We start from the raw sequence: 25,132 nt of genomic DNA, 5'->3' as shown, positions 1-25,132 counted from the left end.
CTGTGGGGGAGGGGTGGGAAAATGACTGTTTTGAACATTGTGCCGCGCTTTAACCAAGGTCAGTGGGACAACTTGCACAATCAGTGGCTGCTAAATACTTTTATTGTCCTTTTGTTCCTGTAAGCAGTAAAGAAAGACAATGTTCTAAATGATCTGAATCAGACCCATTTATTCTGAAGACAAGCCTCAATCACAACAAGATCAAAACACACTGTAACTGGGTAAATGTCTTTATTCATCCTGATGTACAGCAGCGGGTCCCAAACCACACAGCTCATCCTCTTCCTTCAAACATGGAGTCTGACTTTTGAAATGACAGAATTGGGAACGTGAACAGGAACTATTCTCATTGACATGACAGCACCTGCTGTGTCCAGCTTCTCAAAACTGATGCTTTGTTATTTTTTTGCAAAAACAAGCCTCATCAGATCACTGACATCATTGGGACATTCCTCATGACATGTTTCATTTATGGATTTAGTACAAAATCCTGCACCATTCCAGAAACCTCTTTTAGATAAAGAATGTTGCCCCAGAGTCTCTGAACGTGATAAAAACACATCAGTAGTAAATCACTTGTTGTAAGACTTGCTGCGAACGTGCCAAAATGCATTTCTATCAGTAGATATATGTACAGTGGCCAAAGGTTCTTATTGCATCAATGTGGTTTGATAGAAAAAGGACGCAGCGAGGATCCGGGGCGTCCTAAGAGCTGGTTTAGCTGCCAGAAACAAAAACATTCATCATCTTCTACGTTTAGAAACTAGAAACTCCCCCTAATCCAGGATGTTTATAATCTCTAATCTAGGCTCTTTATCATTCTAATCCAGGATGTTTATCATTCCTAATCCAGGCTGTTATTCATTCTAATCCAGGCTCTTTATCATTCTAATCCAAGATGTTTATTATTTCTAATCCAGGCTGTTTATAATCTCTAATCCAGGCTGTCATTCATTCTAATCCAGGCTCTTTATCATTCTAATCCAGGATGTTTATCATTTCTAATCCAGGCTGTTTATCATCTCTAATCCAGCCTCTTTATCATTCTAATCCAAGATGTTTATCATTTCTAATCCAGGCTGTTTATAATCTCTAATCCAGACTGTTATTCATTCTAATCCAGGCTGTTTATCATCTCTAATCCAGCCTCTTTATCATCTCTAATCCAGGCTGTTTATAATCTCTAATCCAGGCTGTTATTCATTCTAATCCAGGATGTTTATCATTTCTAATCCAGGCTGTTTATAATCTCTAATCCAAACTGTTATTCATTCTAATCCAGGCTGTTTATCATCTCTAATCCAGCCTCTTTATCATCTCTAATCCAGGCTGTTTATAATCTCTAATCCAGGCTGTTATTCATTCTAATCCAGGATGTTTATCATTTCTAATCCAGCCTCTTTATCATTCTAATCCAGGATGTTTATCATCTCTAATCCAGGCTCTTTATCATTCTAATCCAGATTGTTATTTATTTTAATCCAGGCTGTTATTCATTCTAATCTAAGAGTCAGTAGCTGCCACAAAACCCACTAAAGAAACAGAAATTGTAAGGAAGCATTTCTGCAGTTGGCACTATAGAGGGACCTGTACGGCAAGCCGAAAGAGCACAAACACATCTATGAGGCAACATAATAAGATATGGCATATTTACAGTGAGATATAAAGTGACAGTGTTGCTCATCGATGGGTTTACTTTACAGGTACTAACACTAAAGTAGCGTACGTACCGGGCCCCGTCATTAAACCCGTGTATCTACAGGCTATCTACACCATGAGGGATAAATACAGATATAATTATCTATAAATAAGTAGATAAAACAAAAACAAACATATGCTGATCAGAGCGTGTCTCTGTGTTGACACTTTCCCTCCTCCAGCTGTTCAGTTGACCTGTGACCTCACGCACCGTTTTAACCTCACATGCATGTTTTTGGTCTGTGAGAAGGAACACGTGCACAAGAACATGCCAACTCCATAAAAAAAGGCTGGGAGGCTGGGATTTGAACCTGCAACCCTCCTGCTGCCTAAGAGGGCTAATAACTACATCTGGGCCTTGCTCATGTGGAGGTGATTACTAGGGTTGTGTTTTACGCATGACTCCTCTGAATATTACATGTTACAGGACAAAAAAGGTCACTAAATCCGCTACACACTTTCTACGTGTCTGACATGAAGTTTTAGTCTGAGTGGAGGCGGCATGGGAGTGTGGATGTAAACAGGCGAGTCCTCAGACAGACATAGTGTCCATGCCCCTTTAGACCCACTTAAACCGCTGCTTTACACAAGGTTTATATCTGGTTGTGTCACATGTCCTAATCCAGAACTCGGTCTCTAATCCTTCTAAAGTCTGAAACTCGCAGAGTCCGGACTGGATCCCAGACACAAGAGCAAACCCCCCCCCCCCCCGGTGAGGAATGGTTTATCAGAAATGTTATGGACATAGTCCAACAGTGGCAGACCAGTGAGATACTGGTGCAACTGGTGTCAGAACTGCCCTCTTTATCATGGCACCTGGCTTTTGGTCCTTTACATCATGTCCTGATAATTGTAAAGCACACTGAATTGCCTCTGTGTTTGAAATGTGCTCTAGAACTAAAGCTGCCTTGCCTTAAGGCTGAGTCCTGTATAAAAACACACACACAGTTCAGATGTGTCTACCCTACAACCTACAGCCACTAACAACCTCCACTAACAGATGAAAATAGTATTTTCCATCTGTACATGAGTCCGTTTTCTCTCCCTCTGGGTAACCGACAGCCCGCTCTTAGAAAACCCAGGTCACAGGGACCCACTGGGGGTTCTTGGAAACAGTTTCCAGTGCAGCTTTGACGGTGCGGTAGGTCTCATCCAGGTTCTCGTTGATGATGGTGAGGTCAAAGTAGTGACCAAAAGCTGTCTTAAGTCTGTCGCTCTCATCACACGTCCTCTGCAGCTCCTCGTCCTGAAACAAAACACACACACTTCACTAGTCTTTAGAATTACGTACAACTGAAGTGAAGGTGGTCATATTGAGTCGTACCGTCAGCGTCTTGGTGACCACGCCTGCTTCTACGGCAGAGCAGTTCAGCGCCTTCAGCACTTCAAAGTCAGGAGACTGAAGAAACACCACGTAGGGCAAAAACTCAGAGGTCCGCAGCACCTTAAGGGACTAGAGTGTACACACACACACACACACACACACACACACACACACACACACACACACACACACACACACACACACACACACACACACACACACACACACACACACACACAGGGGGGTCATTCTCAGATAAAAAGGTCTAGTCCGCTTTGGCCTGTTAATCCAGAAGGCTATTATAGTTGGTAATCTACATATTTTCCTGCATTGTTTTGAAATAATTTTTATTTATTTATTTATTTATTTATTTTGTTCTTGTGGAGTGCCTCGTGGTTTTTATCTTGAGCCATATAAACATTGCTGTGCTGGGCGTGAGCTGACTGTGGTGGGAGAGTTGTTTACACTTCCAGGGGTCCTGACATCGATCCGTGCACCAAACTCTATTTGTCAGGTTGTTTTCTGTTACCTGACCTTTCACAGCCTTATCTCACAGCAGGTGGACATGCTGTGTGCTCTCCTCACTGGACCGCAGCGTGACTGGATGACCGAGTCAGCTCAGTCAATTCAAACCTGTTTTGGTTGACTTTACCAGTCGTATTCGTAGGACTCGTCTACGAGGGATAATCGGGAGGCTTTTATCAGCAGTATAGCTATCCCCTCTGCGAGTGCGGATCTGGTTGAACGTCAAGAAAAGGATATCTCTGTGACTGAGATTACTTCTGCGATCAGCAGCACGTAGAACTGAAAATCTCCTGGATGAGACGGCTTTCTGGCTGAGCTCTTAAAGAGACAATGTGTAGTTTTTACCATTAATCTCTGGAAATATCATCGAAATGTTGTTGTAAATGAATTAAAAGATGTAGAGCTGTAGAAAAATATTGGCAGTTTCATAACATCTAACCATAAAAATCTGTTCTAAAATACATGGGAGCGGGTCTAACCCCAAAATTCCACTATCTCCGCTCCGCCCCCGCTTTCCGCTGCCGCTCGCTTCCGAACTCAAATTATACTGTACCCGTTCTACAACGGCTCCGCTCCGGTGCGGAGACCTGAGGTGCGTAAACAAGCATGCGCGGGATTTTCGAGATCTTGCGATACAGTCCGAGCAATAAACGCGGAAGTTAGATCCAAACACCCGTTGTGTGGGAGAAGCATCGACATGAACTGTTTAATCTGCCCATCGTTTGTGCTGAGAGATCAGCAGTGTTTGGATCAACAAAGTGTGTCTACTTTGATAGTAGAAACTGTATTTATGGCTTATTTTTGTGCATTTAAAGTTCAGCCGCCACTGATAGTTGTTAAAAGTTGTTAAACCTGTGCATATGAAACAAAAAACGCTTTTTGTTTATCGATTTATTGTGAAATAACGGAAGTTGTGCTTGCTCCCTTTCCTGTTGGGCCGTTGTGATTTCTGTCCATTTACTGCGGAGGTGCTCCGGCGTCCGGCAAAAATAGAATCGATCCTTTTTTTGCTGGATGGCGGAACGGTAGTGGAACAGCTCTGATTGACTACAACGGGACCGTTTTTGCTGCTGAGTTCGTGCCGGAGCGGAGATAGTGGAATTTTGGGGTAAGTCTCTGGGCGACGCCATGTTTCCTTCTATGGAGTTTCATAATAACTCCTAATTATTAGATTCTAATAATGTCTTATCAACATTGTCAGTTAATTCTATTTTTCTGGCCTGAGTGGTTTTTACACCTCTTATAGAAAATGGTTTAGCAAAACTTCACCTTGATGGTTTTGTTTTTAAATGACTGCAAAAAGGACGACAGCATGTGAATGTCGGAGGGTTCGGGTTAACCCACTGTTAACTAAATAAAGATCAGGCCTCAGGGGACATTTCATTGCTTGATGTTTTGCTTTTATTGGTTTTATTTGGTTTCTGTTTTTGTTTACTTGTTGTCATGTGACTATCGCTTTGAAATGTGCTCTATAAATAAAGTATAATAAATGAAGCTCTAAAAACCCTGACCCCTCACCTATATGCTACTACGTTTGATATTGTACAGTAGCGTGTCTATCTGTATGTGTGCACCCTAACACCAACACCACCCTGAAGCCGGTAGGCTCAGACAGATGTCTGTGGTCTTTGACACACTGACGGGGTGGACTGGCCTATCTGGTGTTCTGGCACCGTCCCGGTGGGCCGCTTACCCATCTCGGGCCAACAACCCACCCACGCACTCACATTCAGCAGAATAGAGGCAACTCCGCAAGTACCCTGCTCCACCCGACCAAAGCGGACCTTTGTTTACCTGTGGATTGGCGTCCAGTATGCAGATCCGTCCTGCCTCCACCACCTCATGTATTGAGTCCATCTTTAACCCATACAAGTTGCCCTCATATTCTCCATATTCAAGATAACGCCCGTTCTTGATGTCAGCCTCCATCTTGCTGCGGCTGGTGAAAGCATACATGTGATTTTCACGTTCGCCCTTTTTGGGTTTTCTGGAAGTGTCTGGAAAGGCACAAGAACCAAGGCTGTAAATGTTGTGGCTTCATAAGCACACTCACGTTATGAATTAGAGGGCTTGCCCACTAAGAAAAGCACAGTACTCGATCTGTTTGACACGATCTATCGCTTCGAGCTTCATGTGCAGGCTGAACATGAATATAGTCTTCTACCACTTCCTGCATTAGCTACAGAAAGAAAATAGATGGAGAAACTCTGGAGTCAAGCAAATGATAGCATTCATGCTCTCTCCCATCTTGGCTCACCACCGCAGAACGCTGTGTTGATCTAGGGACCAGGAGGAAGCAGAGCGCATCATGCTAGTAGATGCAAACTGTTAGCATTAGCAACTCCACCACACAGCAGAACTCATCCAAGCTTGTGTTATTTGTGGATATAAAACATCAATGTTGCAGAGCGACCAGAGTCCGTGGTGGAGTTGTTACTGCTGAATTTAGCAACAGAACAGCACAGGTGTGAGAGGTTCTCCACTCAGTAATATCAGAGAAGGAGAAACAGCTGGCTGCTACCACTTCAACTGAAGGACAAACTACCAGAGACCCAAAAGGAAAAACACCATTTGAAGTCACGGACAACAAAAGACGTTTGGACCTGGAAACCAGCTAATCCAAGATGGCAGCAGCTCCTTTGTTTGTTGAATGTCTGTCAGTGTTTCACAGTTTTTTAAGATTTTATTTATTTATGTCTTTATTTTAGATTTTTAAAGGTATTATAGTTTTAATTGATTTTTTTATAGTATCGTTTAAATATGATAGTCAGTATTCTGTGGATTATTTGGCAAACCTTGTGGATCATATTGGTTCTAGTAGACTGAGAACTGAGTCGACCTGGAGCTAAGTGGCTACAGCCAGAACTTATATATATATATATATATATATATATATATATATATATATATATATATATATATATATATATGCTACGTATATATGTTGTGTGTGTGTGTGTGTGTGTGTGTGTGTGTGTGTTCTGTCTTCTCCATCCCCAGTGAGTCGTGGTGGATGGCTGCTTATTCTGAGCCAGGATCCTCTGGAGGTTTCTTCCTGTTAAAAGGGAGTTTTCCTCTCTACAGTCGCTGCATGCTTGCTTAATAGGAGGATTGCTGTAAAGACTCTGACACGAGTCAGTGACTCGATGCGACCTGCTGGGTTCCTTATATAGGAAACTTTTTACTGATTGGCTTAATGATCTGATCTGTCTTGAAATGTTTACTGTGTGAAGGTCCTTGAGACGACTCTGGTCGTGAATTGGCGCTTTATAAATAAAACTGAATTGAATTTAATTTGTCCATACTATGTTGAAAAACAGACTATTTATGCTTGGTTTGTTCTTAATTTACCTGAATGACAGGACACAATGTATTCAATGTGAGGGTCTTTATTCTGACTTTGGTGTGGTGCGGAAGGAGGTGACCCAGGGCTCAGTCTTGGGGCCCCTCTAATTTATCTTGTACATCAGTGACTTGCGTCTAAATGTTTCTGATGCAAATATGCACTTTTATGCTGATGATGCAGTTATTTATTGTTTTGGAACTTCACTTTCTCAGGCTATTGAATCCTTACAGAAAGCTCGTGTTGTAATCCAGCATTCACTTAATCAGTTAAAACTGGTCCTCAATGCTGAGAAGGCTAAGCTAAAGTTGCTTTCCAGTAGAAAACTGCCAGAAGTTATTCCAGTAGTGACCACTCTGGAAGGGAAGGTCATAGAGGTGGTTCAGGAATACAAGTACCTTGGTGTCCTGATTGATGACCCACTTACTTTTAAACCACACAAAAAAAAAAACTGGTGAAGAAACTAAAAATCAAGCTAGGTTGTTTTCTTCCGAAATAAGTTGTGTTTTTCTTTTGAAGAAAAATTTAGTCACTGCTACTTTTTATCCGGGTTAGATTATGGTGATCTTTTTTATATGAATGCTTCTTTTGCTGCTCTTCAAAAGCTGGACTCCGTTCATCATGCGTCTTTGAGGTTTATCACCAACTGTAGAGCCATGACACATCACTGAGATTTGTACTCACGAGTGGGATGGCCGTCACTGGCCACTAGAAGCCAGGGCCATTGCTATGTTTTTTTATATACAAGGCACTACTTGGATTATTGCCTTCTTATATTTGCACCTTAATCACACAGAGAAGTGTTGACTCCTATTCTTTAAGGTCCAAAGAGCAGCTGCTGCTCTCTTTGCCCATTCAGCTCCTTCTGATTGGAACCTGCTGCAGAAAGACTGGAAACTGACTGAACTAGTTTCCTTAAATGAATTCAAAATTAAGCTGAAAGCATCAGAGACCACATCAGTAATTTGTAATTGTTTTGAATGATCTATGACATTTTACCACTGCTTTTATGTTGTAACTGTTTAAAAGTTTGCTGCCTCTTAGGCAGGACACCCTTATAAAAGAGGGTTTTAATCTCATGGGATGTTTATTTCCTGGTTAAATGAAATAAATAACAGCGACTGATGTTTGGCACTATCTTGTTTCCTCTGGCCTTGCATGTTCCCATTTTAGAGGGGGGCGTGGCTTAAGGATGATAGCCGACAGGAGGGGTGCGGGCTCCATGACTGTTTGTTTAAAAGTTAGCTGGTTTTGCAGATTTGCTGTTGCAGCTTTAAAACGGCTATCTGGGTTTTCTGCACACTTTTTAATGGGACGTTGAAAAAAAAACAACCTTTTTAAAAGCAAAGTAATCCAAACAGTTGTGATGATTATGAATTCATAGCCATGATCTGAACAATAGATGGCACGAGTACATACATGGAATGGTGGTGCCGAAGATTTGTGGATCCCTCAGTAGGAGTTTGGCTTTAAGTCTACGCCGACCAACTCCCTGGGGACCTATCAAAATCAGAGTTTTCCTTTTGAAAGGCGGGACCTTGGCTACCTCCTCATAGAGCAGGATCTCATGTCTATCAAATTCTGAGAGAGGATAAAAACAGGAATCAGAAGGAAAGTGAAAGGCAGGATTAGCTTATTTAGTTGAACAGGTACATGAGGGCACAGAGGTTGTCACCTGCGTTTTTTGTGGTCACATACATCATCTTCTTCTTCTTCTTCCCACCAACACCAGTGCAAAGGTTTCCTGTAAAACCAAGAAAGAGCTGAGGTCAGACCTCATGCTTGCCCTTCTGTCTCCAGTCAGTCAGAAGTAAGCACACCCGCTGCTCTCCTCCTAGGTCTCACAAAACAACTAAAACTGCATGTGCTTGTTGCTAACCTGACATCTCACCAGTAGGTGGCAGCAACATGTTTTCATTTGATCAGCATGGTAATTTTCTAACCAGTTACCTGCAGGTGTCAGCTCCACGTCTCTTTTAACAAAAGCTTTCCTTTTCTCCTCCAACATCTGACTGGGAATAAGCCCTGTGCTCCCACCCTCCACATGACGGGCCTGCTCAGCACCCAGAAAAACAAAGGTCTTCTTATTATCATTTACAAGGGTGATCACTGGCTGCATAACCAGAAAAACAAATAAATGTGCATGTATGGTGTTGTGTCCGTCACCTGCCACCAGTTGACATCGTCCTGGTTGACTATCTGCAGGATGTCTCCTGTTTCAAACCTTAGGCCCGCCTCCTTACATGGAATTAAGTTGTCATTGGCTGGATCGTAGTCATAGTGGCACTTGAAGAACACCTGGGGAACCCAGAATGTGTTATCTCCCTGGTCCTTCTTGTGTTCCGTAAACTGAATATATATGAAGTAACTAAGAAACAATGAACTAGCTGCCCGAGTGCTAAGTATGTAGAGATGAGTGTTGGTTTACGATATGATTCAGGAGCACAGCTACATCACCATGGTGATTACCATTAATCACCATGGTAACAGACAGTGGACTCTATGGATTAGAGCAGTTTGTGAGTTTGGGATGCACCATGTACAAAATCTGTTCCCACTTTTTCTAAGGATTTGCAAGCAGAGTCAGACTGAAACAGCTCTTCTGGTTGTCTGTCAGTCAGTGCGGAGACATGCAACGCCATTATCTGTCCTTGTGAGCCTGCTGGAGAGCTCTGCAAGGACGGACGGAGTCGAGCTCTCTTTTCTAAACATCCGTCCATCGAGACAGAGAACTCAAGCTTGTGATTGGTCACAGGGCTGGGCAATATGGCCTCAAATCTATATTGCCATATAATCTGAAGCATGTGCGATTACGATATATACCACGATACATTTTTTTCCTTTGTTTATATATGTCAAAATGACATGCTTTAAAAAATCTTCATATGTAAAATATATTGCAGCAGAATAAAGACGTCTAAAAAGTGTAGAATGCTGCTCCTCCTCCCGCTACATGCTTGCAGTCACTGCCATTCTGTTGTTCCAATGTCGGCGCGGGTGCACATCTTAGTGACATCATGTGTTATCGCAATATTGCGGTAGAGCCAAAAACTCATCATTACCCAATTTTATATCGTTTATATTGCCCAACCCTAATTGGACAGTCTACACCGCCACCATTATATACTAAAAACACAATATAAACCCGGATACATGACAGGATACCACAAAACAGCACTACGCCCTCTGCTGTCCTGGCAGGGAATTGCTTTGCAACACTCCCCAGGAGACGGAGATGAGAGCAAAATGTCTATAATAATAATAATAATACATTTTATTTAAAAGCGCCTTTCAGAACACCCAAGGTCACTTAACAGAAAATAATTCAGAAAATACATTAAAACAACAATAAAACACAAAGAAGAAAAAACAAAGAGAGAAACAGTTCAATAAAATCAGAGGTCATAGGCAGATTTAAACATGTGTGTTTTGAGTTTGGTTTTGAAAAGGGTGAAACTGTCGATGTTCCTGATGTCTGGGGGGAGTGAGTTCCAGAGGCGGGGAGCAGAGCGGCTGAAAGCTCTGCTCCCCATGGTAGCGAGACGGGCAGAAGGAACCGCAAGATGGATGGAAGAAGAAGATCTGAGAGAACGGGATGGGGTGTGAATACTTATAAGGTCTGAGATATATGGAGGAGAGAGGTTATGGATGGCTTTGAAGGTATGGAGGAGAATTTTGAAGATGGACCTGAATTTAACTGGGAGCCAGTGAAGCTGTTAGAGAAACCGGGGTGATGTGGTGAAAGGAAGGGGTTCTGGTGATAATACGGGCTGCTGAATTCTGGACCAGTTGCAGTTTATGAAGGAGTTTGTTGGGGAGACCATAAAGAAGTGAACTGCAATAGTCGAGACGGGAGGTGACGAGGCTGTGGACGAGAATGGCGGCAGTGTGAGGGGTAAGGGAGGGGCGCAGACGGTTTATGGAACGTAGATGGAAGTATGCTGACCGAATTATGTTATTAATGTGAGCTTGAAAAGAAAGTGAGCTGTAGAGGATTACACCCAGACTCTTGACCTGAGGGGAGGGGGAGACTGTGGCGCTGTCAATAGTTAAAGAAAAGCTGTCAGATTTGGAGATGGTGGATTTGGTACCAACTAGAAGTTCAGTTTTATTGCTGTTGAGTTTGAGGAAATTAGAGGTGAACCATGATTTGATTTCTGAGAGGCAGAGGGTAAGGGAGGATGTTGGGAGAGTTGAGTTGGGTTTACTGGAAATGTAGAGCTGGGTGTCATCCGTGAAGCAGTGAAACTGGATATTATATTAATCAATCAATCAATCAATCAATCAAAGCTTTATTTATAAAGCGCCTTCCGCAACCCTGTCGGGAACCCCAAGGCACTGAACATAGTACATGAGAAAGTTAAATATGGTGAATAAATTGAAAATAAAAGCAATTCAAATTACAAATGACAAAAAAAGGTAAAACATTCTAGTAGAAGACAAATGGGTAAAACAAGGGAGAGAGTGAACCAATGAAAACAGGGAAATAAAATCAACATAAAAGAGGGCCAAAGTCAAACACTTTCAGGGAACGCCAAGCGGAGGAGGTGGGTTTTTAGGCGACTCTTAAAGACCATCAGAGATGGGGGCAGCCTGACTGAGGGTGCCAACTGGTTCCAGAGTGACAGGGCTAGGACGGAGAAAGCCCGGTCCACGCGAGTACGACACCTAGAACGAAGGACAGCAAGCAGGCCTTGGTCAGAGGAGCATGATGGGGAATGTCTGTTCAGGAGTGTGGCCAGATAGGGGGGACCACCACCCTGGAAGAAATTATAAACAAAGACGAGGAGATTATTATTCAATTTGTGGAAGATGTTGCCGATAGGGAGGAGATAGACTATGAAGAGGAGGGGCCCCAGGACAGAGCCCTGGGGCACACCTGACCTGACTGGGGAGGGTTTTGAGGAAAAGGATTTTAACTGGATGAACTGTGGCCAGTAAGGTAAGATTGAAACCAGCGGAGGGGGTCTACGTTCGTGCGTGTGTGTCTCCCTTTTGGAGCTGACGGAGAAGTATAAATCCGGCTTTAGAAAAGAGAGCTGGACTCCGTCCGTCCTTGCGAGGGCTCTCCAGCAGGCTCGCAAGGACAGATAACGGCGTTGCGTGCGTTCGTCCCGACGCAGACAAAGAAGCATAAATTAGGCAACAGCATTGATTATGTTTGGGGTTAGGGTTAGGCAATACCGTCACAAAAATGAATGGAAGTTTATGGAAGATCCTCACTATGTCAGAAAAACAGACGCATGTGTGTGTGTGTGTGTGTGTGTGTGTGTGTGTGTGTGTGTGTGCGTGCGTGCGTGCGTGAGTGCGTGCGTGTGAAACCAGTTTGCCCTGCTTGTTGATATCAGAAACCGCGCTGATCCTGCTGCTGTTTTATAGACCTGCTCGGTTCTAAATGGGTGAGTAAATAACTAGCGTTTGTGGTAGTGTACAATACTATTGTATAGTTACCTTTGAATTAAATGTATTTGTTTATATCCACATTTATTAAATCCATCTTTTGCTGTAAAAACTGCATTTAAAACTATGGAAACACTGTTTCTCTGCAGGAGTGTGTGTGTGTACATTTTTATCTCAGTCTGTTTACATAAACAAAAATGATCAAATTTTACAATCGTGGCGTTTCGTTTAGAAAAATGTCTTTATATTGTAAAATTTACCAGCCTGCCTCTTCTGTTTAAGTTTGACTTCTTGCCAGAATTGTCGCGGCTCACTCACGGCTCACAAAAAAATTGGAGCTCATGCCGAAGCGTTCGCTGCACGGCGTGAGCCTTCGTGGCGCCTCACAGCTGATGTGATTGAGACCGTAGGTAAAACAAAGGCATCGAATAGAAGCACTCGTCGTTCCACGGCGCTCTGCGGCGTGTTGTCACGCTTCCGTGTCTGGTGTGTTCCGGGCGTCACTGGCACCACTCCTCCCACTGTGACCTGTGATGTTTCTCAGGCCTCCCCATGCACCTCGAGCATTGTTCTGCCCCAGCTGTTTCTCCAGCTTCTTCCTGTAGAAGTCTTTAGCCCGTCTGATCTCATATTTGAGCTCCTTCTAGCCTCGTCCATGCTCCTCTTTGTCTCCAGCCATAAAAGCTTTTTTCTTATCATTCAGCAGGGATTTAAGCTCAGGGGTCAACCAGGGTTTAATATTCAAGAAGCACCTCCCTCTTCGTGTTGGGACAATGTTCTCTATGCAGAAATTAACATAATTAACTAATAAATTAATAATAAACACAATTTTTACTTGTGGAAAATAGCAGGAGGTCATCAGTAAACAGTGTAAGGTAACACGAAACCCGAACACACAACTCAGTTGAAAAATGGTGGTGCTGCTGGACATTTTGCTCAAATTTATGGCTTTTTGTCAGACTGAACCAGGAAATGGCTGCAGGCAGTGAACCAGAAGACATAAACCAGTGACTCCACCCCCTAGCCACTCAGTGGCCAGAATTACGATGCCGGCCTGACTCAGTCTTGCCAGGTACTTCAACGTAGCAGGGACTAAAAATGGGCGAAAAGAGGGAAAATACCAAACCGAGCTGGACCGGTCCCAGTTACTCGGAGTAGTGTTCCTGGAAAAACGGCTATACGAGGGAAAGGTGGGGAGAGTGGAGGCAAGTGAGGTGTGATTAAAATCACCGCTGATGAGAATGAGCGCATCCGGATGGGCCGTTTGCAGCTCCTCCACAGAACTTAGGAGCCGCTCGCATGTGGCGACCGCGTCAGCCGGGGGGGTGGGGGTGGGGGGTGCACATTAAACACTATTACGTGTGAAAACTCTCTTGGGATGCAATAGGACCGGAGGCCAACAGCCAATAACTCAATGTCCATTGTACAGAGTTGTATGATCACATGCGCCTGGTTGCACCACCTCTCATTAATAAACACAGCCAGACCTCCACCTTTGCTCTTGCCGCTCCGCTCTGCCCCCGTGACTTTAAATCCTTCCAGGGAAACCTCAGAGTCAGCAATGAGCTCATTCATCCACGCTTCCATAAAAAACATCATCATCAAACTTATTGGGCATTTCCCATAATCACAGAGGGTCATATCTCCGTTTCCTCTCCTGGAGCTTACAACCCGCTCTGTACCCTCAATGTCTCCTCCTTAACTCTGGGGCAGAACTGGCTTTTCTGTGGAGAAGAGAGACGGTGTCCGCAGCGCCAACAGCTGATCCCTGGTGTAAAAAACTGGTGCATGGATGAAGCCGGAGGAATTTCCTGGTGCGTTCCCAACAAGTTCAAAAAACAGTGAAGAAATGAACACAAACGTCACAAAAGTTCTCCTGTGGATCGTGTGATGGCGTGAACTCATGCCCACAATGAAGACAAGCAAAGAAACGTGGTGTGAATGAAGTTTTAGTTAGTTAGGGTTGGGAGTGGAACAGCCTTGGTCAGGGTCAGGGTCAGGGTCAGGGTTAGGCATAACACAGTCACAAAAACGAATGAAAGTCAATGGAGGGTCCTCACGAAGATAAAAAGACGGATGTGTGTGTGTGTCTGTGCGTGTGTGTGCGTGTGCGTGCGTGCATGCGTGCGTGTGTGTGTTACCTGTCTTGGGGGAAAGGTCTCATGGTAGCTGGGCAGTATCTTCAGCACCACGATCCCACTGGCAGCTTGGAGCTCCTCTAGCAGGACTCGCGGGTCCCGACCCACCTCTCTGCCATTTACCTAGCACAGAAGCAGCAAACGCACACACACACGTTTAATATATACAGCTCTTCAGAATAAACCTGGCTTTAAAAGAAGATTTCGGTTCAGTATGAAACCAAATATATCATGCATTTATTATTAAAGCTGCTTCACTGAATCTGCAAAACAAGCTAGCTTTAAAACACAAAAGCAGTCAGAACTCTTTACAGCATAATCAGTCATTCACCCATTCACACCCTGGTGGTGATGAGCTACAGAACAGCCACAGCTGCCCTGGGACCCACTGACGGAGGCGTGGCTGCCGTACACAGGCACCACCAGGCCCTCCGGCAGCCATCAGCTGGTGGGGGGGGGGGCGTGTCTTGCACAAGGACACAATCACAGCCACAGTCTGAGCAGGACTTGATCCTGTAACCCTCTGGGTATGAGACAGGGTCTTAACTCCTCTGCCATCGTTGTCACATGCATGAGAAGGTGCTAACTCCTGGTCACAGCAAGGGTTTGGTCCTGCATCCTCCTTGCTGTGAGACAACAGTGTTACTCTGAGCCGCCATGCAGCCCAGGCTGAACAGACACTGACCTCTTTGATGATGTCTCCAACATGCAGAAGGCCTTGCTGGTCTATCATCCCACCATGAAGGATCCGGGCGATCACCAGCTCACCACCCTCCACTTTAAAGGTTATTCCCTGTGCAAGGGGCACAACCGCAGCCGCCTTGTTAGGCGGAGCGCCACACAAAGTTGAATGAGCTCAGCCACATTTTGTGTTTGATGGTTTCCTACCAGATGCTCCCCAGCCACAATACGTATGCCCACCATGCGGATAGCATCAGGAGGCGGGTGCAGGCTGTTCATTTGGCTGTCTTCAGCTTCTTCATCATTAAAATCACAGGGACTGAGAGGTGGGCTGTCACACACCTGGGACGCCACTGAGTCATGAGTCTCCAGCAAAGACTGAAACACAAAACTCCGACATTTCCATCCTTTTGTATGTGCTATTACAGTTCTGTAGCACCATATAAGCGTATGCAGTCCACACCTGGAAGTGAGGCTGCGTGAGGATGCGAGTGAGCTCAGCTGCAGTGTCAGAGCGATGTGTGAATGGGTCCAGGTCTCTGAGGATCTCCAGCAGGAGCTCCACGTTGTTTTCCCTTACTGGTGACAGTCGTGGCTCCTTCAGGCTCTCCTCCTGCTCCTAACACACAGTCATCAACAGCATGGGGGGGGGGGTGAGTCACAGATGGTCACCGAGTCAGCCTCGTATCTCAGCACGCATGTCAGCATAACACACCGGAGGGCTCTCCATGATGCCTTTCAGGTAGATGAGGTCCAGATCATTGGCAATGGTGGAGCTGGTGGTGCTGTCACTCATCGCATCCAACACCTGGGGCCCTGACACACACACACACACACACACACACACACACACACACACACGGTTAATGATACTGCAGCAGGGGGAGCAACATTTGACTCAAAACGATGTTGATGTGACCACTTTGAAGAACATCCAATGTTTTGTGCATTTATCACTGTTGCCTGCTCACACTGAAGAGCTGTGAATAAATGTGTGTGTGTGGTCTCACCAGGCTCTGTCCTGGTGGAGGCCACAGGCATGGCAGAACTTCAGTCAGTCTGAGAGAGACAGAGAGAGAGAATCAGAGCAGGAAAATCACCAGCACTGGAGGAAGGTTTCAGCAAAAAGCTACACACACGTTGTTCGGCTCAGATTCATTATTTACTACTTATTTACGTATGCTCCACTGTGGTCCTGAAGGGTGTTTTTAGTAAATTCAGAGGAAGTGACGCGTATTAAAGACAAATGACAGAAGTAGGAGTTTGTGGAACAACAGAGGTGAAGATCTGCCTCCTGGTTGGTTTTTCCAGTGGGGCGAAAGCATCGGGACAGAGGTGAGGTTTGCTAAAGCTTCCTTTGTTGTCCTAGCTGAAGTTGTGTTGTAGCGATGGCAGGATGAAAACAGCACATCAGACAGCTTCCTTGGTGCTGCTGAGCAAGACGCTGACAGAGTTCAGCAACATGAGAAGGTCCTAAAAGATGATCCATCAAGCTCTGCTGTGACAAACTGGTTGTGATGAAAACTGAGGTTTCCATCTGTGAACTGTAACAAGCATCTGGTCTCCTGCAGCTGTGATGATGCAAACAGCAGGAAGTGACAACAGCAGATGGGCGGAGCTCCTGTGATTGTTCTGGAAATGAGCATTCATAGAGAGAGAGAAACACTGATAGGGGAATGAAAACAAGGAGGTGTTTGTGAGTGTGACTGATCTTTACATCACCATGGCAACACCTAAAGACGAGCAAGAGAGCAGAGTCACACGTCTCCCTAAACATCCATCCAAGTTTGCAACCGGAGTAAAACGTCGTGTCAAAGCTCATGGCTGCCATGGAAACAAGTCCTCCTGTTCTATCACACACACACACACACACGCACACACACACACACACACACACACACACACTTGTGTGTTTTTTTATGTTTCAAACAGCTGGAGGTGCTGTTCTGTTTTATGTTCGTGAGCACATCTCTCAGTTCTCATATAATAAAATCACGTTTTTCACAGTTCAGCTGATGGTCTAAAAGGTTGTTTAATTATTTTTAGTAGAACTCTGGTTTAACTTGGGCTATTAACAAAAATAAAAACTGGTGTGTAGTTTATAATCTGCAGTTTAAACAAAAATTGCAAGCAAAGCTCAGAGAGGCGGAGTCTTGCTGCTGCGACGTCCCAAAGGTGTGTTTTTATTGGTCGGTTGCAAACAGGAGTCGTAGGTTTTCAAGCATGCTTGTAGGTTGTCGGAGGCTGTCTTTGGTCGTGAGACGGCTCAGAAGCAGAGCCGGTCAGACTGGACAACCACAGATTTGTAAATCACCCTCACATTCACCGTTCTTTCACACAAATATGCTCCCGACGAGGGATTTAGCTAAGACGGTGTCAGTACCAGATCGACTCATGCAGCCAGATCGGCTCGGGGTCCCTCGTCTGCAAATTACGCCACCATACATGATTGGCTGAACGTTACAATACCACGGCCATCAAAGTTACGTTAGCATGTTGACAATGAAGATTTTGATTGGTCAGAACGAATTTACGGTTGTAGTCTTAGCGGTTGTAGTCCTGTAGTCCAAAAATCTACACTTTTCGGAGAAAATATGTTTGAATTTCCAAAGGAAATGTAAATAAAAAGCAAAGACATCAACTACATCAATTACACATTAATACAGGTGTGCCTTCACATATAAGAACTGTTGTGTTTTTTGCCAGTCTGATGTTGGTTTTATGTAGTTTCACATTCTTTACAAAACAAAGATAATGTGATGTTTTAATAACAAATGACAATAAAAAAGAACACATTTAGGTCGTAACAAACAATAATTATGAATAAAACTGCTGATGTCTTTCCAAAACTTAAGTGTATTCATACTGTTTTCTATCATCTGCTGATTCTTTTCTCTGAACTAATGTATAACAGAGGTGTGTGTGTGTGTGTGTGTGTGTGTGAGATTGTGTGTGTGTGTGTGTGTGTGTGTGTGTGTGTGTGTGTGTGTGTGTGTGTGTGTGTGTGTGTGTGTGTGTGTGTGTGTGTGTGTGTGTGTGTGTGTGTGTGTGTGTGTGCATGAGATCCCTTTGCTGTTGGTGGAAAGTTCACATATTCAGCTGATAAGGATAGTTCAGCTGCGTTTCGCTGCAGAGGGACAGATTATATATATATATATATATATATATATATATATATATATATATATATATATATATATATATATATATATATATATATATATATATATGTACATATTATTGGAGCCTATGGAAACCCATAGGCTCCAATAACCCAACATATATCCTCCTCCTTGAACCGTCACCTTATCGTGGTGGAGGACTTTGAGTGCCCTAATGATCCTCGGAGCTATGTTGTCTGGGGCACTTTGTGCCCCTGGTAGGATCTCCCATGACAAATTGGTCTTTGGTGAAGGGTGAGACAAAGAACGGTTCACAGGATCTTTCGTGGAGGTAAACTCAAAGAGTCGGAGTACCCGGCCCGGATGGTTACCGGGGTCCCACCCTGGAGCCAGGCCTGGGGTTGGGGCCCGTGAGCGAGCACCTGGTGGCCGGGCTTTCGCCCATGGGGCCCGGCCGGGCCCAGCCCGAACCGGATACATGGGCTCATCCAACTGTGGAACAACCACCCGCAGGAGGAACATGAAGGGTCCGGTGCAATGTGGATCGGGTGGCAGACCAAGGCAGGAGCCTTGGCGGTCCGATCCCCGGACAAGAAAACTGGTTTTTGGGACATGGAACGTCACCTCACTGGCGGGGAAGGAGCAGGAGCTTGTGGCAGAGGTTGAGCGGTACCGGCCAGATATAGTCAGACTCACCTCGACACATAGCATTGGTTCTGGAACCCGAGACCTTGAGAGGGGTTGGATACTCTCCTTTGCTGCAGTTGCTCGGGGTGAGAGGCGGAGGGCTGGGGTTGGCTTTTGTTAGCCCCAAGACTCTCTGCCTGTGTGTTGGGGTTTACCCCGGGGGACAAGAGGGTAGCTTCCCTGTGCCTTCGGGCCGGGGAACGGGTCCTGACTGTTGTTTGTGCTTACGGGCCAAATATCAGTTCAGAGTACCCACCCTATTTGGAGTCCCTGGGACGAGTGCTAGATAGTGCTCCATCAGGGGACTCCATTGTCCTGCTGGGGGACTTCAATGCTCACGTGGGCAATGACAGCATGACCTGGAGGGGTGTGATTGGGAGGAACGGCCCGCCTGATCTGAACTCGAGTGGTGTTTTGTTATTGGACTTCTGTGCAAGCCGCAGTTTGGCCATAACGAACACCATGTTCGAACATAAGGATGCCCATCGGTACACTTGGTACCAGGGCAGCCTAGGTCACAGGTCGATGATAGACTTTGTAGTCGTATCATCTGACCTGCGGCCGTATGTTTTGGACACCCGAGTGAAGAGAGGAGCGGAGCGGTCAACTGATCACCACCTGGTGGTGAGTTGGATCAGATGGCAGGGGAAGATGCCGTGTAGACCTAGCAGACCCAAACGCATAGTGAGGGTCTGCTGGGAACACCTGGCAGAAGAACCTGATTAAGACGGTCTTCAACTCCCACCTCCGGCAGAGCTTTGACTGCGTCCCGAGAACAGTGGGGGACATTGACTCCGAGTGGGCCTTGTTCCACTCTGCGATTGTTGAGGCGGCTGTTGCTAGCTGTGGTCGTAAGGTGGCCGGTGCCAGTTGTGGTGGCAACCCCCGTACCCGCTGGTTGACACCAGAGGTTCGGGGAGCCGTCAGGCTGAAGAAGGAGGCCTACAGGGCTTGGCTGGTCTGTGGGTCTCCGGAGGCAGCAGACAGGTACCGGATAGCCAAGCAGGGTGCAGCAGTGGCAGTTGCCGAGGCAACATCTCGGGCGTGGGAGGAGTTTGGTGAGGCCATGGAGAAAGACTATCGATCGGCTCCAAAGGGGTTTCTGGCAAACTGTCCGGCGCCTCAGGAGAGGAAGGCAGCAACTCGCTCACACTGTTTACGTCAACTGAGGTTATAGTCGGACGGTGGAAGGAATACTTTGAGGAGTTCCTCAATCCCACCTATGCGCATTCCGAGGAGGAACCAGAGCCGGGAGACCTGGGGATGGACTGTCCAATCTCGGGGGCAGAAGTTGCTGAGGTAGTCAAACAACTACACAGCGGCGGAGCCCCGGGGGCAGATGAGGTTCGTCCTGGGTATCTCAAGGCTATGGATGTTGTAGGGCTGTCATGGTTGACACGTCTCTGCAACATTGCGTGGTCATCAGGGGCAGATCCTGTGGAGTGGTAGACCGGGGTGGTGGTCCCCATCTTTAAGAAGGGTGACCTGAGGGTGTGTTCTAACTATAGGGGGATCACACTCCTCAGCCTCCCTGGAAAGGTCTACTCCAAGGTACTGGGAAGGAGGGTCCGATCGATAGTTGAATCTGAGATTGAGGAGAAGCAATGTGGTTTTCGTCCTGGCCGTGGAACTGTGGACCAGCTCTATACCCTTACAAGGGTGATGGAGGGGACATGGGAGTTTGCCCAACCAATCCACATGTGTTTTGTGGACTTGGAGAAGGCTTATGACTGTGTCCCCAGGGGCACCCTGTGGGGGACACTCCAGGAGTATGGGGCGGGTGGCTTTCTGTTAAGGGCCCTTCAGTCCCTTTACCAGAGGAGCGTGAGTTTGGTCCGCATTGCCGGTAGTAAGTCAGACCTGTTCCTGGTGAGGGTTGGACTCCGCCAGGGCTGCCCTTTGTCACCGGTTCTGTTCATTACCTTTATGGACAGAATTTCTAGGAGCAGCCGTGGTGTGGAGTGTGTTGAGTTTGGTGGCAGGAGAATCTCGTCTCTGCTTTTTGCGGATGATGTGGTCCTCCTAGCTTCATCCAGCTCTGACCTTCAGCTCTTGCTGGGTAGGTTCTCGGCCGAGTGTGAAGCGGCTGGGATGAGGATCAGCACCTCTAAATCTGAGACCATGGTTCTCGACCGGAAAAGGGTGGCTTGCCAACTCCGTGTCAGGGGAGAGGTCCTACCTCAAGTGGAGGAGTTTATGTATCTCGGGGTCTTGTTCACGAGTGAGGGTAGGAGTGATCGGGAGATCGACAGGCGGATTGGTTCAGCTTCAACAGTGATGCGGACGCTGAGCAGATCTGTCGTGGTGAAGAGGGAGCTGAGCCAGAAAGCCAGGCTCTCGATTTACTGGTTTATCTACATCCCAATCCTCACCTATGGTCATGAGCTTTGGGTAATGACCGAAAGAACGAGATCGAGGATACAAGCGGCCGAAATTAGTTTCTTCCGTAGGGTGGCCGGGCTCAGCCTTAGAGATAGGTTGAGGAGCTCGGACATTCGGGAGGGACTCGGAGTAGAACCGCTGCTCCTCCAGATCGACAGGAGCCAGTTGAGGTGGTTTGGGCATCTGGTCAGGATGCCTCCTGGACGCCTCCCCGGGGAGGTGTTTCGGGCACGTCCTGCCGGCAGGAGGCCCCCGGGTCGACCCAGGACACGTTGGAGAGGTTACATCTCCAATCTGGTCCGGGAACGCCTTGGGGTCCTGCCAGAGGAGCTGGTGGAGAAGGCCGGGAAGAGGACGGTCTGGAGCTCCCTAGTTGGGATGCTGCCCCTGCGACCCGGATAAGCGGAGGAAGACGACGACGACAATGATATATATATATATATATATGGACAATGGGTTTCCATGGACTCCAATAATACGTATATATATATATATATACATATATATATATATATATATATATATATATATATATATATATATATTTAACAGAGCCTGACATTGATTTTGCAATCAAAACAAAACTCCTCCAGCATTCCTTCAACTAGTTCATGCCCAATTCAGTTATCAGAATAAGAACCGCATCTAGCGGGGGTTCATAGAGAGCGGTATGCTAACTAGCTTACCAAAGTTAGCTTACGTTCTCTCTGCAGCTGTTCACCAATGTAAACATGTTGCTGACTTTGCCTAAATTCACCCCTTTGGATTTATAACTTTATGTTGTAAACAGCGTTTCACTTTACACCAAAGCTGATTGTTAAAAAGTCCAGATCCCTACCAGCTTCTGTTGCTGGTGGTGTTACCGGGTTCAGCTGGTGCTCTCACACCGGAATGAGAAGATCTCTGAACACCGACGCTATATAAATAAATAACGTCATTTTAACACACGTAATCATACATCTGAGCTTAAATATTGTTAATAATTGTCTCACTTTACACTACAGTGGACGGCGGGCATCCTCCAGGGTGACATACCCATCCATCAGGATTATCAATAACTAGTATAAACACATCACATTTATCCCTGTCCCTGTCTTCCTCGTGAAATAAATGAACGTTAATCTTACCCGGTAAAAACATGTTCGCTGCAAATCTGAGGCCTGCTAGTCCGCTTGATTGATCGCTGCAGTTCATCTCCGTCCTCAGTCTCCATCAAAGTTATTAAAAAGAAAAAAACGAGTTGAGTTTACGTCCTTGTCTGTTAGTGCAGCCGACCACGCAGCAAGCTAAAACCATTTTACTGTTAAATCAACTAAATAAAAGCCATAAAAGGCTACAAACTGGCTTGTTTTAACTAGCTTCACTGGAGTTTCTACGAGTGTAAACGGTCTTTTTGCCGTCCATCATGGCAGAGGGGGCGGCCACATGACTGGCGTGATGTCACGTGCAAAGGGTCAATAGGCTTAGGCTACTGAAGGACACACTGACCACTTTCCACACACACTACAATTTCCCTCTTAATTGCATTATTTCCTGCTATTTCAGCTGTTAACTTTACAGTTGTTTATTTTTCTCCAAGTGTTTTTTCTCTGATTTCCAGTCAGATTATCTGACTGGATCCTCTCCATAAGATGCACTAAAATACTAAAAACAACAACTTCACACGTCTGCAGCACTTTTCACACTCCTTTATACGGTTGATTAGGGGGTAACTTACTCTTTAAGCACCAGAGCAGGTCCCTACAGCATTTTTCATATTTTTTACTTGTTTACACAAACTGCAGTTATTAAATTTTGTCTATTACATTTTTCAGTGGCTAGTTCCAAATGAAGGTGGATCTCATTTGCTGTCCTCGTAGAAGATCCCACCTTCATCTTTTCACGTCTGCCCCCGCCCCTTCTCCTTCTGAGGCTGTTATTTATACACCCCCCCCCCCCCCCCCACACACACACACACACACACACACACGCACACCACACACACGCTACCCCTCCTCCCTTCATCTCTCACCATCATCCATCTGCTGAGCTGTGAAAACAAAGAAACAAATGTGACGTTCACACTTACACGGAGTCCTAAGCGCTGCTGCATCCTCCTCACGCATCAGTCTCACCGCTTCCTGCTGTTTCCCTTTGATTGATGAACTCAAACCGGACCGTGTACCTGCTCTATATTCACCTGTGTGTTTATAATGAACCGTCCACATCTACAGCGTGAGCCCCGTTAGGGTCTGGTTCTGGACCAGGGCGATGTTTATGTGCGGGTGCGTGCCGTGGAGTCATCAACACTGACAACAACAACGTCACCATCCTCTTGACACATGTGAGTCACGGAGCAGGTGCTCTACTCCCGGGTCAGATAACCAACCACAGCACCCACCACCCACAGGTACATGAAGGTAAACGCGTGCTGGTTGTCCACGGGGAACAAAGAATAATCGGTTATAGCGATTCTAGCGCCGCGCGCTGAACGCACCTTTGTGCTTCCGCCAGAACCCAAACAGCACCCCAGCGTCTGGAACGTGCTCCACCAGCTCAGAACACCTCCACCCGCTTAAAGCCCACCTCCACCTACCGTTAACGAGGCGGCACGAGCAGCTCCCTGGATGTCAAGTCTCGTGCGCGTGTTGTTGTGGTTTGTCTCCTGGTGGACGTGAACGACTGCAGCGGAGCCAAAAGCGGAAACAAATCTGCAACTTCCGCCAAATTTTCAGTATAAAAGTCTCTCAGTACTCAGAGAGAAACCATCGAGATAAACTCACATAAAATATAAAATATGGGGCACAGGGCACATCTTTTTTATTAGGATTTTTATTTTAAAAAATTAAGTGATTACTTTCAATAGCTCCTGGGTCAGCTGATTTTAATACTCCAAACCATTTCTCAATGATGTCACTAATGTAGACCAATGAGACATTAACTTTTATAACATTTCACAAGATACAATATTTTTTATTATGATTTTTATCAAAATTTAACAGATTTCTTTAAATAGGTCCTATGTTAATTTTTTTGGGGAAATTAAGGGATTTTTTTCTATAGCTCTTAGGTTATTGATTTTAATACCTAAAACCATGTCTCAATTGTGTTACTAAGCTAGATGAATGAGACACAGCAGTTTTTCACAGTTTAAAAGATCTGATGTTTTTATTAGGATTTTTATCAAAAAATCAGCGATTTCTATCGAAATTGAAAGGGTTGTTTTCAATAGTTATCAATGATTTTACAAAGCTAGACCAATGAGACACAGCAGTTTTTATGACGTTTCACAAGATTTGATCTTTTTTATTAGGATGATCCTTAAAACTTCAGTGATTTATTTCAATAGCTTCTAGGTTAATTTATTTTAATACCCAAAACCATTTCTAAATAATGTTACTAATGTAGACCAATGAGACACAGTTGTTGTTTTCATATTTCACAAGATCTCATCATTTTTAGGATTTTTATAAAAAATTAAGTGATTTATTTCAATAGCTCTTAAGTTGATTGCTCTAAATACTCCAAACCATTTCTCAATGCTTAGCAATGCAGATTCAGGCCATTGCAATTAAAATCTTTGACCTCAATCAAACCCTTCCTCCCACAAATAAAACAAGATTGTACCTTTTGAAATGTAAAACAACTGATTTGTCTCATTGGTCTAGCTTAGTAACATAATTGAGAAATGGTTTTGGGTATTAAAATCAATTAGTTATTGACAGAAATCAATGATTTTTTTAATAAAAATCCTAATAAAAAAGATTGAATCTTGTGAAATGTTATGAAAACTGCTGTGTCTCATTGGTCTAGCTTAATAATATCATTGAGAAATGGTTTTGGGTATTCAGAC

General features: G+C 45.1%; 1 protein-coding gene across 2 annotated transcripts; it reads right to left on the bottom strand.

Annotated features, from left to right (window-relative positions):
• Window positions 1-152: 152 nt before the first annotated feature.
• On the bottom strand, window positions 153-23,991 carry mpp2a (MAGUK p55 scaffold protein 2a). 2 transcript variants are annotated; one of them, XM_015976356.3, is made up of 14 exons: window positions 23,876-23,991; window positions 16,120-16,168; window positions 15,825-15,925; window positions 15,573-15,728; window positions 15,317-15,487; window positions 15,114-15,221; window positions 14,432-14,551; window positions 9,057-9,188; window positions 8,841-8,943; window positions 8,566-8,634; window positions 8,310-8,471; window positions 5,342-5,544; window positions 3,023-3,151; window positions 153-2,944 (listed from the first exon to the last, which is right to left on the bottom strand). In XM_015976356.3, the coding sequence occupies exons 2-14, from the start codon at window positions 16,148-16,150 to the stop codon at window positions 2,768-2,770; spliced, it is 1,662 nt and encodes a 553-aa protein (XP_015831842.3). In that variant the 5' UTR covers window positions 16,151-16,168; window positions 23,876-23,991; the 3' UTR covers window positions 153-2,767. The 2 variants fall into 2 exon arrangements, with proteins under 2 accessions (XP_015831842.3, XP_015831843.3); XM_015976357.3 differs by lacking the exon at window positions 23,876-23,991 and adding an exon at window positions 23,369-23,869.
• Between the last annotated feature and the right edge of the window lie 1,141 nt (window positions 23,992-25,132).

The sequence above is a fragment of the Nothobranchius furzeri genome, chromosome 18, assembly GCF_043380555.1.
Source record: "Nothobranchius furzeri strain GRZ-AD chromosome 18, NfurGRZ-RIMD1, whole genome shotgun sequence".
NCBI lineage: Eukaryota > Metazoa > Chordata > Actinopteri > Cyprinodontiformes > Nothobranchiidae > Nothobranchius > Nothobranchius furzeri.
Note: the sequence above shows the minus strand (reverse complement) of the source record. Positions and strands in the feature narration are given on the sequence as shown.

What these genes read in the sequence shown, in the direction of transcription:
- mpp2a (XM_015976356.3), bottom strand. Translation starts at nt 16,150, where the DNA reads ATGCCTGTGGCCTCCACCAGGACAGAGCCTG. An exon ending in CTCCACCAGGACAGAGCCTG is followed by an intron (nt 15,926 to 16,119) that starts GTGAGACCACAC and finishes TGTGTGTGTCAG; the next exon opens with GGCCCCAGGTGTTGGATGCG. An exon ending in AGACCTTTCCCCCAAGACAG is followed by an intron (nt 9,189 to 14,431) that starts GTAACACACACA and finishes TGGGTTCCCCAG; the next exon opens with GTGTTCTTCAAGTGCCACTA.